General features: G+C 36.5%; 1 protein-coding gene across 2 annotated transcripts; it reads left to right on the forward strand.

Annotated features, from left to right (window-relative positions):
• Nucleotides 1-4,748: 4,748 nt before the first annotated feature.
• ywhaqa (tyrosine 3-monooxygenase/tryptophan 5-monooxygenase activation protein, theta polypeptide a) lies at nt 4,749-14,817 on the forward strand. 2 transcript variants are annotated; one of them, XM_079433988.1, is made up of 6 exons: nt 4,749-5,004; nt 5,661-6,069; nt 10,798-10,921; nt 11,690-11,853; nt 13,467-13,562; nt 13,744-14,817. In XM_079433988.1, the coding sequence occupies exons 2-6, from the start codon at nt 5,776-5,778 to the stop codon at nt 13,801-13,803; spliced, it is 738 nt and encodes a 245-aa protein (XP_079290114.1). In that variant the 5' UTR covers nt 4,749-5,004; nt 5,661-5,775; the 3' UTR covers nt 13,804-14,817. The 2 variants fall into 2 exon arrangements, with proteins under 2 accessions (XP_079290114.1, XP_079290115.1); XM_079433989.1 differs by having other exon boundaries at nt 4,976-5,168; nt 13,744-14,804.
• The last annotated feature ends 371 nt before the right edge of the window (nt 14,818-15,188 follow it).

Consider the following 15,188-nt stretch of genomic DNA (forward strand, 5'->3'; position numbering starts at 1 on the left):
CTCTTCAGTTCACCTCACTCATTTTCTACAGGGTTCAGGTCCGAGGACTGGAATGGCCATAGCAGAAGCTTGTTTTTGTGCTCAGTAATTTGTGTTGTTTTTGGATTATTGTCCGGTTGGAAGATCCAAACATGGCCCATTATAAGATTTCTAACAGAGTCAGTCATTTTTTTTTTTTTATCTGTTGGTATTTGATAGAAACAGGGATGCCATGCGTCTAAACAAGATGTCTAGGACCTCCAGCAGAAATATAGGCCCACAACATTAAAAATACAGCAGTATATATTTTATTGTACACATGGGGTACTTTTTATCCCTGTGTTCACCAAACCCATCTTGAGTGTTTGCTGCTGAAAAGCTAATTTTTTAGTTACATCTGACCATAGAAGCCAGTCCCATTTGAAGTTCCAGTCGTGTCTGATAACTGAATATGCTGGAGATTGTTTTTTGGTGAAAGCATTTTCTTTTCTTGATTTGTTTTCTTGAAGCCCTCCCAAACAACATGTGGTGATGTAGGGGCAGTTTGATAATTTTCTTTTTAAGGTTTTCTGACCCCGAAACTGTGTTCCTTGAAGAGTCTTTGGCCACTCAAACTCTCCTTCTCACCGTGCATTAGGACGATATAGACTCATATCCTGTTTCAGGCAGATTCATAACATTTTATGTTGATTGGAAATTCTTAATTATTGCCCTGATGGTGGAAATGGGAATTTTCACTACTCTAGCTCTTTTCTTAAATCCACTTTCTAATTTGTGAAGCTCAATTATCTTTTGCTCCACATTAGAAATATATTCTTTGGTTTTTCTCATTGTGATGGGTGATTAATTTGGAATTTGGCCTTTGTTTTCCCCCCTATTTATATTTCTGTGAAACAAGAAGCCATGGCTGGATAATTTCATGTTCATAATAACGCTGCTGTGCTCAAAATTGTGAATATGAATATATTTCAGATATAATTTATAAGAATTTCTAGGGGTACCAGTAATTGTGTGTCCAACATGTATTTGAGAAAAAAAACATTTATTTCATAATGATATTTCCCCCCATTTTAAATTCTTTCTCTCCAATGAAAGGTTAGATTTTTGTGATTTTTTAAAATAAAAGATCAAAAGGATTAACAATGCACATTTATTTTCACAGCCTTCTTTGATCATATTTACCAAGGGTACCAACAATTCTGACCAGACCACGTGTGTATAGCTTCCCCAAAACTCGAAACTGCAGTTTCAAGATTTAATGCATTCTTAATTTATTCACACAGCATTTTTGGGGGGATTTACAGAACCCCATACATGCACAGATGGGAGATTCTGCTCAAGAACATTCACAGCAGCCATATTTAGCATCAGTGTTAAATACTTTAACAGCTTCTGTAAAATGATAAATGAACCCTGACGGCCAGCAGCATATTGACAGAGCCAGAACTGAGGGCGATAACTTGTGCCCAAGCATTATACATCAAAGCACCTCAGAGTGTTTCCATCTGCCTCCTGCTCTTGGAAGATCCCAGAAATTGAATGGGGCTATGCCATTCTCTTCAATAACACCAGAAACACTTTAAATCGTGTTTAAAGAGCCATTGCTTTCCAATCTTCCGCCTGCTCAGATGCAGCCAAGCTAAGAGAACCTACAAGTGTGAGAAGTGAGAGATTAAATAAATTGAGATGGTGCCAGTGGTAAAAAAATTAAGATATACTATTCTTTCAGCAGCAGATGCCACTTCCAAAATTGGTTTAACAAATTTATAAGAATTTTCATTTGCTTTTTTAATATCCCATTCTATAGAATGTTTTTATAATAATTATAAACAAAATGTTAAATTATTAACCTTAATCTTATGTTAAAATATATAACTGTTGAATATATCAACAATATATCAACATAATCAGAAGCTGATTCCAGAAAAATAATAGAGGACAGGAGCAAGCAGACTTCAGCTGCTGTTTTGATAAAGTGGAGAAGAAGAGGGATGACAAGATAATAGTCCACAGATATGTGATTCTATCAAAGCCTCAGATTCATCTGCATTGGATCACAGGTTCACAGAGGACAGTCATGCTCAGGCACAGTTGAGACAGTCACTATGAAATACCCCACTGAGTTCATTACTGCTCAGGTCACTCCCAGAACAATCTTTCTGATGCTTGTTTTGCTGTTTTTTGGGTGCTGTAACATTGGACTGCAATAAGCGTTGAGAGAAAATGTAAATAGAAACTATTTTATGTGGCCATGATAACAGGTCTGAGTAAGCTTTGTTTGCAGGCAGGTTTTCAAGAGACGAGACAACGCCCTGGGACATTTTTCCTTCTTATTCACTGAAAAAGATCCCATTACGTAATAGTGCTCGCCTGTGCAGAAAGTGTGAGCCGACAGCCTGACTGATCCAGTTTGCGAGCGCGCATGACAGCAGACGGGCTGGGAGGTGGTGGAGGAGAGATGGGAGAGGGTGTGAGCGATGCAATATGCATTTCCCTGGAAGGGTTTATCTTGCTCTGTGCTCACAATGAAGTTCATTACGTACAGTATGATGTGTATCTCACTATGCATTGCCTAATTTTCCTGATCCAAAAGACTGACAATGACAAAAGATTGATTTGTAAAACTTGATCAGATATTTAATCTTTTTTAAATGTTACAGGTTTATATAGATCATGAGAAGACTTGAACACCTACTGCATTTATCTCTAACTTACCTACACTTTGTCTACATGTTGATAATGTTAAATGTAACAAAGACAAAAATGATATTATTACATTTATTCATTTACAGAAACTTTTTTTTTTTTCAACGCAACTTCCAAATAAGAAATACAACAAGTGATTCATCTTAGGAGGCAAGAACAAGTGCTATCAATACAAAGTTTCAAACTTAGTCCAGAATAGTATAAGCTATAGAACAGTGAGGGATAAAAAGAAATAGTTAAAGCATAGAAGAATTATATATTATGGTTTTGTTGAAGGTAATACATAATCCTATTTCATGATTCAGTTTTTCAGTAGCTGTGAAATAAGGGAAAGAATAGTAAAAGGAATAAATGTTCACTATGAAAAGATCAATTTTTACTTAATGAGACATTTTTGGATGATTGCAAATGGTACTTATAGTCCCATATACCAACCTCATTGGAAACATCTTCCTTATTTTAGGCTTTTCTAATCAGGGAACACTTTCCCTCTCCTTCTTTCTCTTCTGCTCCCTTTGAATGTTTTACAGCCCTGAGGCCAGAGAGGGAGCAGCAGCTCAGAAACTTCACATAAATGCCCAGCACTCATCATATGCAGACTCTCACACATTCTCCACAGCTCTCAGGCTCCATGTGAGTGTTAGATAAGTCAAGTAGGCTGGATGTGTGCTGAGAAGGAGGCTCAGTGTGTTACTGCTCTCTATCACCGTAATATCCCATATCATTTTAAGCCTGATAGAAGGATATAAAATGGAGAAAGTGGAAGATTTTGAAAGACAGTGTTGTAATGTGGTGTAAGGTTTAAACAGAAGGTAAAGCTGGCCTGTTAGCATCTCTATCACTTTATGTTCCTGTGATTCAGTGAAATATGAGCTGGTTGGAAGATCCAGTGAAAGTTGATCTTTAAAAATGTAAAGTATTTATATGTTGCACAGCAGAGTTCAGGAATGCAATGTCATGAATCAGAAAAGATTAATTCAGTGATAAAAAAACATACACCCTTCCAGTACTTGGGGCATAACAAAAGGATGGGATTACAGGGTAAGAGCTCATTGTCGGTAACTGATCTGCAGTTTTTCCTGTTTCAGAGCAGGCCATGTGACCTATTGTGGAGTCTGACCAGAGCCGAGTCTGACCCGGAGCTAGGTCCACTACTTTCAGTCCAGTCCCTATTTTATTCCTTTTGTTGGTTCAAATTTTGGGTGTTTCAATTTAAAAGTCAAATTTGAGAGTTTCTTTTCTTTACCTAGAATCATTTAATGTCTTAGACAGGAAAAAAAAGCTCATAACTTATTGCTTATAACTTTTCACAACGTCTTAAGTCAAGCACAATAAATAATAGAGCTATAACAGGAAACGTTCACATAACATTTTTTTAAAAACTGGACATTTCGAACATACAGACAACATTCAGAAATAAAATATTTATAACTTAATGGAGACACTATAAAATGTACTAAAAACAACATTTTTGGCATGAACACAAAGTGATACTTATTTGACTTTGTTTGATTCACTCATTGTATGTATTAAATGTAACAATGTTCACCTTTTATGTTCTCTGTAAATTTGTACATCATTAGTACAAATAATACAAGTAATATTATTTATAATGATTGATCTAACTTAAATATTGATTAAATTAATGGAGAGTTGGGCTGTGGCCTGTAGGTGTAGCATTAACATTGCACTACCACTTAACATTATTTAAAAGATTAATAGATGCATATGGATTTATGAACATTCTTCTTATCAAAGCATGTCTTATCGTACATGTAGTGTTTATACTAAGCAATTAATTGAAATACAGTTAAATAGAGGCCAGCATCAAAGTGTAAAAAATCTTAACACAAACATAATTACAGACAGCGCTACACGTGAGTGGGACGTTTAGACTTCTCCAAATATTAGGACACAAATACAAAGTAAAAGTTGATATAATATGTTTGCACATAATCAATTTTCCATGTTTAAAAGTCTAATAATCCAACCACGCCCGCTGAGTGCACAAGAATCTGGGGGGGGGGGGTTGTAACCATCGTGATAATGACGTCCTCTCACTTGCTCTAATTGGCGTAAAACCCGTCTTGGATGTGGTCTTCCTCAAACCCCGCCTTTGTTTAAATATCTTATCGATTATTGGTCAATTTAGCTGACTGATGTTAGAAAGCGAGGCACATCTTAAGACATGATTGGACTTGTGTTCTAAAAGCCACGCCCACCTTTCAGTTCGGTTGAGGTGAAGGCGAATCTTTTTCTCCCTCCAACCCAAAGCGGATATAGCTTTCGCGGAGTAGCTGATTGGTACCGTTCTTCAAGGTGGGACATTTTTCTTACCTCTTCTTTCTCGTCGTGTATGATTCTGTACTTCAGTTATATAATGAATATGATTCGCTGCCACGCGTTATTTCGTAAAATGCAAAAGACAGGAGTGCAGTAGCTAGCTGTCAGAAGCTAACCAAATCAATTGCACGCGCTACCAGGTGAACTACGCTTTATTCACAACCTATGCGATATTTTCCCGTTTACTTACAGTCTTTAAAATTTATCTAACGTTACATGACTCACGGACAGCTTCGCTGGAAGTGACCGGGAACGTGGCGCTAGTCGTGGTCAGTTAGTAGCAGGTTAGCCATTGGCAGGTTTATGGACAGTAACGTTATTAGATTAACTCGAGCAGGAGAAATTTAAGGGTTTATATAAAAAATCTCCATGCTATTTATTTTGTGATTTAAATAAGGTTAATAGGACAGTATGATGATGTGTGCCTCTAAACCGCTTCACGTGATTTAAATGCACATCTTAAAACATGTGTTGTGTAACACTACACTTCTTCTTTGACAAGCTGAAAGCCGGGAAAATATGCTACAATACCATATTTCTATATCTGCACGCTCTGAATATGTTAATTAATTTAAAACGGTCTTAATTCTCGTACTTGCTTCAGTGATATCTGAGGTTTTATTTCTCCTCAGGTGCTCCTGGATCGCTTCGGCCAGCCAGCTTCTTCTTTTCCCCCTTTATACACTGTTTTCTCTCCCTCCCCTCTTTGCCGGACTCGCCATTTCCCGGAGTTTAAACGATTGAATCATGGATAAGACGGAGCTGATTCAGAAAGCCAAGCTGGCGGAGCAGGCGGAGCGCTATGATGATATGGCCGCGTGCATGAAGCAGGTGACGGAGCAGGGAGCCGAGCTCACCAACGAGGAGAGGAACCTGCTCTCCGTCGCCTACAAGAACGTCGTCGGGGCCCGGAGGTCGGCCTGGAGGGTTATCTCGAGTATTGAACAGAAAACCGAGGGCAACGACAAGAAACTTCAGATGGTGAAGGAGTACAGGGAGAAGGTGGAGGCGGAATTACGCGATATTTGCAACGAGGTGTTGGTAAGGCTGTACTCTATACTACAGTATATACTATATTCTGACTATGTACTAACTACTGATTCTCTACTAGATCTACACTTGCTATACTGTAGTGATTATATACGAACTACACCCAACACTGACTCTGTATTGACTAGATTTCTGTTCTGGCTCAATACATCTTGTAATCAATAATACTGCCTCTATGTTTGCTGATGTGGATATATATCGCTTACACTCTATGCTGACTATACTAGATATCTACACGCTGTTACACACTTAAGGCCAGTTACAGTGTTTTGTAGTATTCATATGATATTGTAGTGTTTTTTTTTTTTTTATATTTTGAGTTAGTTTTTAATTCTATATATTCAGTTTTCACTTTAATTTTCATTTTGTTTTAGTATGCGCTTTTGTCTTTTTTTATGTAGCTTCATTTTTATTTCAGTTATAATTTTAGTCATTTGTTTTTAAAATATACTACTTTTTTACATTTATTACATTTCATTGTATTTCATCTAAATATTTTATTTAATTATTCATTCATTTTGGTTTGTTTTTATTTCAGCTTTGCAATAACACTACTGGCCGATGATAACTCTGGTGATATTCATTTAAAATTTTATGACACTAGGGAAGTCCACGCCACAACTAATGATACACAGAGGGAAAATATTGTTGGAATCACTTTTAGAATCATTTTCAGATTTTTTTTTTATTTTTATACAGCTGAACCTTGAGAACCAGTCAGAATCCACCAGACTTTAAAGTGCTCAAGCATTTAAAGCGGCAGAAACATAACTGCAGTATGCACTTTTTATAAACAAAGTTTTCTCATCTGTTGTGGATTCTACAATCATTATAGTTATCGTTCTTTGTGTACTGTATTCTATCTAGTCTATACTCAAGTAGCTATATGTACACGCTGTACTCTATTGGCAGTATATTTGCTGTGATACTCAATACAGTTTGTACATGCTGTAAGCTGGCAAAAATCTGTACTGGCTTTGCTCTGTCCTTTTTTGGTACTATCTATAGTCTACAGTGCCAATATACTGGCTATACTCAGTGCTATTTTATACTGACCATGCTCAATACTGATTATATACTTCTAGTTTATATTCTGTTTCTGTACTGAAAGTCCTGGCAGACCTCTGTGCGTCAGTAGTACATACATACATATATATATACATATATATATATATATATATATATATATATATATATATATATATATATATATATATATATATATATATATATACGCGCGCATATACATATGGAGCCTTTAAGGTTTAGCGATGATGAGGAATTGGTTGTGAGCACCAGCAGGGATCTGTCACTGTTAGCAGTGTCATCACGGACAGTACACTGGTTCCCACAACTTCATTGTATCTGGAATAATTGTATTTATCTCAAAAAAGAGTGCTGTATAAAGCCATGGCACTTGGGGGTGGGGAACAGCCACATACAGTGTTCTAGTGTATAGATTGGCACCTCATCGCATTGCTCTTGTTGTAAGAGGCTCTTGGGGAACTATTATAGGATTGATTCCTCCGAGCAGTGGTGCAGAGAGCAACAACCAAGCCTTCAGCTTCTCACAATCAATATGTATTGCAGGCAGAAGTACAGCATCTTTCTCTCTCTCCTCCCACAGGCAGTGACAGTGAGGTTCTGTGTCATCACTATTGGATTCCCACTGTCACTCCCCTGGTAGCCCAGTCATCTGTTTGGTACGCTTATCAAACTTGTTGAAATTATGCTGCAGCAAAGACAAGACTATTCTTGTCAAGTGTAGTAAATAAGAGCATTAAGACTGAAAGTTGATGGACTGACAGATAATTTAAAGGGATAGTTCACTCAAAAATGAAAATTGTCAATATTTATGCATCTCATTCTGAACCTGTATGACTTTTTCTTATAAGGAACACAGAGGAAGCTATTTTGATAAATGCAATATGTTGTATAAATATAAATAATGTATGCAAAATATATCCTTAATACTCAGCCAGTCACACAGGTTTAAAAACAACATGAGGGTGAAAAAAGAATGACAAAGTATCTTTTTTTTATGGTGACCAAATTCTTTGAAATGCTTTGTCATTTAGATAGATAAAAGAGAACTTGAATCAAAAACAGTATTTGCTTCTTGAAATTAACTTGAACTGAAATAAAATAAATAAAACTAAATCTGAAATAGTTGCATTGACATACTTTAGAAATATAGGAGTAGAAGATACATAAGGACTTTGAGAGAGATTTCAAGAGTTATTTCAGTTGAAAAATTCATGGATTATTGTTCATTATATCAGGTGACCAGATCACAAGAGCTCAGTGTCTATTGTCTTTCATATTGCGAGAGCAGAAAAAAAACTTCCATTGGACCATTTGGTGAGTCTAAAAGATCAGGGCCTGTATTCATGAAGAATTTTAGTGCTAAGAGTTGCTCCTAGTAACAAAATTCTTAGAAATGTGGGTGTTTCCTCTTAAATTTAAAGAAAAGATCCTAGTAAAGACAAAAGTCATTCAGAAAGCATCTTAACCCTTAAAAGAGGTCTTAAGGTCCAAAATTGTTAGGAGTACGGACGAGGACTTTTAAGAGGCTTAAGAGTTTTTTAGCAGCGGAGAAAATGGACGAAACATGAAGAGGGAGAAGAAATGTTGCACACAATGCATGACAGTGAGTTAATAAGACGCTACACATTAGGTCATGCAGGGATCGTGTTTGTGACCGATCTTATTAGAGACACGCTAACATCTCCGACACCGTGCTGAAATGCCATAGCGCCAGAAATGGACGTAATCACTACATTAACATATTTGGCAACTGGAAAAATGCAACTATGCAGCAGTGATGATTTGGGTTTGTTACTGCACTTATGTCGCTGTTCATTTCTTATAAAATACGTGAAGTATGACAGCATGGTAAATAAAAAATAAAGAATATATATATTGTAATTTCAAAGTGAAGGCTTATAATAAACCCTACTCTTAAAAGCACTCTTATTTCCTTCTTGGACAACCAACCAATCACAGTCTTCAAAAGAATGTGTCATTCCTAGCAACGGGGTCAGCCCCGCTAAGCCTCCTCACTAAGATAAAAGTTTTTAGAAAATGTTGTCTTGGCAAATAACAGCAATAAATTTAAGTTTATTGCTATTCACTAATTTACTAAAACTGGAATAAGCCAATTAAAAATATTTAGAAATAATATTATAGTATACAAATAATGCTAAAATAAATTCTTAAAAGACATTAATAACAGAGGGACTGATTTCTATGTGTTTTATGGCGTAGTTGCTAAAATGCTTAAGTTTGCCTGTTCAAGCCCTACAAATAACAAGCACATGACCTTTCACCATTTTGCTCTTGAAAGCACTTAACCTCAGGAAATTAAAACCTACTTGTTTCCATTTATGTACATTGTTTACTGTTATTCAACTTTGTACAGTCATGTGCAGATTAAAAGCTAGTTTTACCATTAGACTTCCACAAATTGCTCATACATCAAAACCTCTCAGACTACACTTTGCAGGGGACTCAATCTCTTTTCTTTCCTCAGTTGTAGTCTGAAATAAAACACATACTACTGTTTTCTTTCTTTATACTTCTATTTAGCAACTTTTTTTGTGAACTATTTTGTGAATTCATCAAAGAATCCTGGAAATAATGTATCAGTTTCTACACAACTTTTAAGCAAAACGACTGCTCTGAATATCTTTTTTTTAATAGTAATAAATAGGAAACGGGACCTTTTAGGCAATATAAGGCCTTTTAAGAGACACTCTAATTCTAGGTTCAGGATACAGTAGCTGTTTCTGGTTTGCGCAAGATTGCTTGCATGCGGTTTCCCTTTCTTCTGTTCCACAACACCCAAGGTGACCTTTATTCCATCAATGTTCAGTTACTCTTCAGATCACATACTTGACATGCTTTATGCTTGATTTAAAAACTTGGAAGAAATCCAGAAAGCATTATGGTTTCTTCAATATAAACGTTGTAATGTTTCATTTTTATTGCCTCGATGCTGGCAGTGGCTTTTATGTTCTGACACATCCTTGTCTGTGTTGTCATGAGGGGTGTGTGTTGCAGTGCTCAGGCGTGCTGTTAAATCGGGCATTAGGAAGCACATGTGATGTGGCTGCTGCTCAGACTGTGCAATCACAGGGTCATGTGGGGCCAGAGTACCATGACTGCCCTCTTTAGATTAAATGCGCTGATGTCATTTTTCATGTCTGTCTCTTCTGTTCTTTTTTTCAATTTCTTCTCTTTTTAGTTTCCTCCTCCATTTTTGCTTTTTTCCTTTTTTATTTTTTCTTTGACCGTGGGGAAATGTACACGTTTGGCACAGCAGATGTAAAATGACAGGCTGAGCATTGAAAAGGCTGGGCTGTCACACAGGAAGTCTGCACCGTTCTTTGCTTTTCAGTTGTGTTTATTTGTGTTTGCATGGTTTGTCTAACAGCCCTACTGAACCACCAACGCCCAGAATGTGGTAAACTGGGGAAGATGCTAAATATCAGTCAATGTAGTAGCCTCAAACTGCAGTGGAGGAGAATTTGGGTTCTTGGTATAAAATGCGAGCAACTTTGTGCTTGCTTTTTCAGTTAATATTTCATGTTTATAATGCCATAATACTGCAACCGTTTCCACCTTAATTGCTTCTGTTGTAACCGTTTTGTTTAAGGTAGATAAACAAGCTCTCTTTATCTGTCTAACCTTACACTTCCTCTCTCTCCCCACCATTAGGGACTGCTGGACAAATATTTGATCAAGAACTCAACAAATGCTGAGAGCAAAGTTTTCTATTTAAAGATGAAGGGTGACTACTACAGATATCTTGCAGAGGTTGCTTCAGGAGATGACAAGAAGGGTAAGTGTTATTTCTGCTATGAATAAGAGCTGTATATGCATGTTGTTTCTCATATTTTAGCACAAATGTTTCCATCTCAGATGTGAATTACACAAATTTGATCTGTGTTTGGTAGACCTCATTTGGCTGCATCTTGTGCTTTGCTCTGGGCCAAATTGGGTCTTTGGACTTCAAGTTTAGGATGAATGAGTCCGGGTTCTGTGCCAAGTTTTTAGGTGCCTTGGGGTGTTTTCTGCACCCTCCTTGAGTCAGCTGCTTGTCCTTCTGGAAGACAGTCTTCTGGGGATTTTAATCCCCTTCTGGCAGGCAGAACAGGAGCAGTCATGGAGAACCAGATAGAATATGCCTCATGATACATTTCCATGCATCTAACGCTGGAGGATATTTCACCATCTTGACCTTTAGTCAAAGACCTTAAGGTTTTACGTTCTCTGATTGCCTGAGTGCCTGTTATGCTTTTAGATATTGTGTTAAGGCATTCTGTGATTGACGATGCTTATGTATTTTCATGCTTATACCATTATATTCAAACTGACATAATATTTTTGAGTTTATTTTTATTACAACCAGATGTAGATATCAACATATAATATTTTGAATATTGTCTTGGACAAAGGGGACCTTGGAGTCAAGTAAAAGGATTAAGACATCCACATTCCTAGAGTTTTGTTTTTGGGACGAAAAACACTGACTCGTTAATGGGAAGATATTATTTTACCAATCACTAATATTGTCAGAACTTTTCTTTCTTTTTTTGTGTCACTACAGACACGATAACCAACTCTCAAGGCGCCTACCAGGATGCTTTTGACATCAGTAAGAAGGAGATGCAGCCCACACACCCCATCCGTCTCGGGCTGGCTCTCAACTTCTCTGTCTTCTTCTATGAGATCCTCAACTCCCCCGAGCAGGCCTGTGCTCTGGCCAAACAAGTAGGTCTTTAGATGACAACACCACTTTGTTGCTGTTTACCAGGGTTTTCGCAGGTCTTAAAGTCTTACATTTAGCTGTATCAAGTTTAAGGCCTTAAAAAGTCATACAAGTCTTGAAATTATGATTTTAAGAGGTCTTAAATTTGGGGACGGAAAGACCAGAATTGTGATATGGCTGAATGTGATTAAACTTCAAAAGGCTATGTTTTTTTTAAATAAACATGAGCGCTGCACGTTCAAAGTGCTTTGTGTACTGCCGTTACCGGGAAAACAGTTATTTCTACAAATCGCTCCACCTGCTGTCAGAAAATGAATGAGCCTTTTCAATAAAACAGTTTTTTTTTTTTTGTTCAGAGTTCAGACTAATGCAAAAATCGACCCATGTTTTTACCCTGCAAACACGCAGCGCTTTAAATGTGAACTGGTGGATCAATAAGAAGACAATGCATTATTAAAATCTAAACGGTTATGTTATTTAATTGATGTAGTAATTTATTGATGATAATTGTTTAAATTAATATAATACTTAATACTTTTGACTCATCCATTTTCTTAAAAATGGTTTAAAGGCTGAAATGTAAAGTTTATCATTTTATACAACTTTTTGTCTTTGTGAAAACTTTTATCTGAAGTGTAAATTATGCTTTTTACAGTTTTTAATTTTACTGTTTAATATGGTACTATAGACATTGCCCTCCCCCGATCATATGGTATTGATTTTATTTGAGCTTAAAAATCCTGCAGAAACCCTGTTAACCTAACTTAGTTTAATTACTGTACACATTTCTGACAGTGTGTGTCTCATGCCTTAAGGGGATAAGGCTCCACCCAAAAATGAAAATCATGTCGTTCCATACCCATAAGATTTTTGGTTAGCCTTTGAAACACAAATTAAGATCCTTTTAATGAAACCTTAGAGATTGCTGTCCACCCCATTGAAAGTCCAGGTAACCAAAATTTAGAAGACCCAAAAACATCATAAAAGCATCAAGTTAATCCAGATGAATCATGTGGTTTACTCCCAAATCCTGTAAATAGAGACAATCACTTTATTTGATGAACAAATTTTATTTTTCACTTTTATTTACATCTAACATTGATCAACGCGCATATATAGAGCACACAACACAAAAGTCTAAATTAAATCTGTTAATTTTGAGGAACCGAAACCTCTCAGGTTTCATTAAAATATCTTGTTTCAAAGATATTTGAAAGATGTTAGGGTGAGTAAATGACAGAATTTTCATTTTAAAAGTCAAATTTATTAATTTTTTCCCCAACATTTCAGCTTTTAGCTTGACCAGTAATATGAGTTTGAGGAGGGACTATCTGTAATAAGCCGTTGAGCAGGGATTTTACAGGTTTTTCTCAAAACAATTGCAAATTGGGTTGGGGCTCATATTTTTCATTCTTTTAGGTGTTGGTAGTAGTAGAAATTCTCACTTCAACTTTAATAAGACCTTTAGCTCAACAGGGAAATTCCGATGGAAATTTTACTCACTTGTCCTTCTGGATTTTTAGCTTTTCCTCAAGCTTTGAATTTCATGGTTCGCATTCCAGGGGCTTTTGTGGTTCTTCACATACTTCAACTTATTGTGGCCTTGTGCTTGCAGGCCTTTGATGAAGCCATTGCAGAGCTGGATACACTGAATGAAGACTCGTACAAAGACAGCACACTTATCATGCAGCTGCTTAGAGACAACCTCACAGTGAGTTACAATGGAGGTCATATTGACCTACAGAAAATCAAAAATAATCATCTCTGAGACTATGGAATGTGTTTTTGATAAGTTATATTACATTCATTTGTATTGAGTATTCAAAATGTAAATGTTCAGTATTCAAGCAAAGCTTTTTGCCCCTTTTTTTTTTTTTTTTTTTTTTAATTAGTTATGGACCTCTGACAACGCTGCAGATGAGGGTGAAGGAGGAGATGGAGGAGAGAACTAAACACCCACATCAATCCACAAATAAAAGAAAAAGAATCCTGGAAAAAGACAACTTTTTACATTTCTTCATTCCTTATTGTTTCACTTATGATTATTCTAGCCATGTAAGCCCATGATCATTACCAATGAGCTGTGAGTGTGGGAATTCCAATCAGTCTGTTTTTTTCCTCTCCGTTTTCCACCACCTGGCTTGTGGTTGTAATGAAAGTAAATATTAAGTTAAAGTAACATTTCCACTTCTCAGTTTTGTGTTTTTGTCCTTTGGCCTTCTATATGTGCAGTGTCTGCTGTAGAAAAGTATTAGCCCCACATAAAATCAATTGTCCTATAATTGTGACAAAGCGACTAGTGCATATTCTGGTGAAATTAAACATTGGAAGTGTCGGGTCACAAAATGCAAAGAGTTTTGCCTCAAGCATGGCTAGTTCCTGTCCTGCTATATCACCTTCCATTATGCCTCTCTAGGGAGATGAACGTACACATGAATGAGATAAATGTCTTGTTGACTGTCATAGTGTTGGCTTAAAATGGGCCTGTGCTTTAGTATCGATAGCAGGAAGGCTGTTGTCTGATGTACCAAGTCAGCTAGCTTTGCTCAGCCAAGTATGCACTTTTCATAGACCATTTGAATCATGTCTTTATCATGAAGGTCACAAAACACTCCTGCCTGGTTATGGTTTTCACTATAATGTGTTACCTTGCGATGGCTTGTGATGATTAAAGAAGAAGAGAAAAAAGATGAAAAAATATCATGCATGCCCATTTTTCAATATACACTGGAATGGGAACCAATACTGCATACTTGTTCCACAGTACTTTTCATTGCAGGTTTATGCACATGTTGAGAGGATGTTTGATTTGTCAAGTGATGTCAATAGTTATTTGGACCACTTGTGTTTTTGCTAATCATTGACTGTAGTCCCCCCAAAGCCTTGTGAAAATGTACAAGCCCTACATAACAGCTGTGTAACCTGAATTAAAATGACCATTTTATAAACCATACTGTTTTGTCTTGAAATTTGTTTCATTGTTTTCTCTCGGCCTGTCCTGGTACTTTTTTTGTGAGTTAATGTGACTGGGTTTTTATTGATGTATTTCCTACTGAAATGGGATTAGTATACTAATACTAGTAGTGTTTTGTTTACATCACTTTACAGAAGTGTCTAATCAAATTCTGTTATTCTATAAAGCAAGTGATTGGTTAAAATGATCGAGTGCAGGATGAGTCATCAGTGTTTTGGTCAATTTTCCAGAAAAGAAAAACTGAATGAAATTGTCAGCGGTTACCAGTACACGAGCATATTGGCGACCTAACAACTAATGGACGTGCATTAAAAGCCATAAACTTTTTTATTTCTTTAAATAAAACCAGATATAATGACAGGG

The sequence above is a fragment of the Barbus barbus genome (genome assembly GCF_936440315.1).
Source record: "Barbus barbus genome assembly, chromosome: 14".
Lineage (NCBI taxonomy): Eukaryota > Metazoa > Chordata > Actinopteri > Cypriniformes > Cyprinidae > Barbus > Barbus barbus.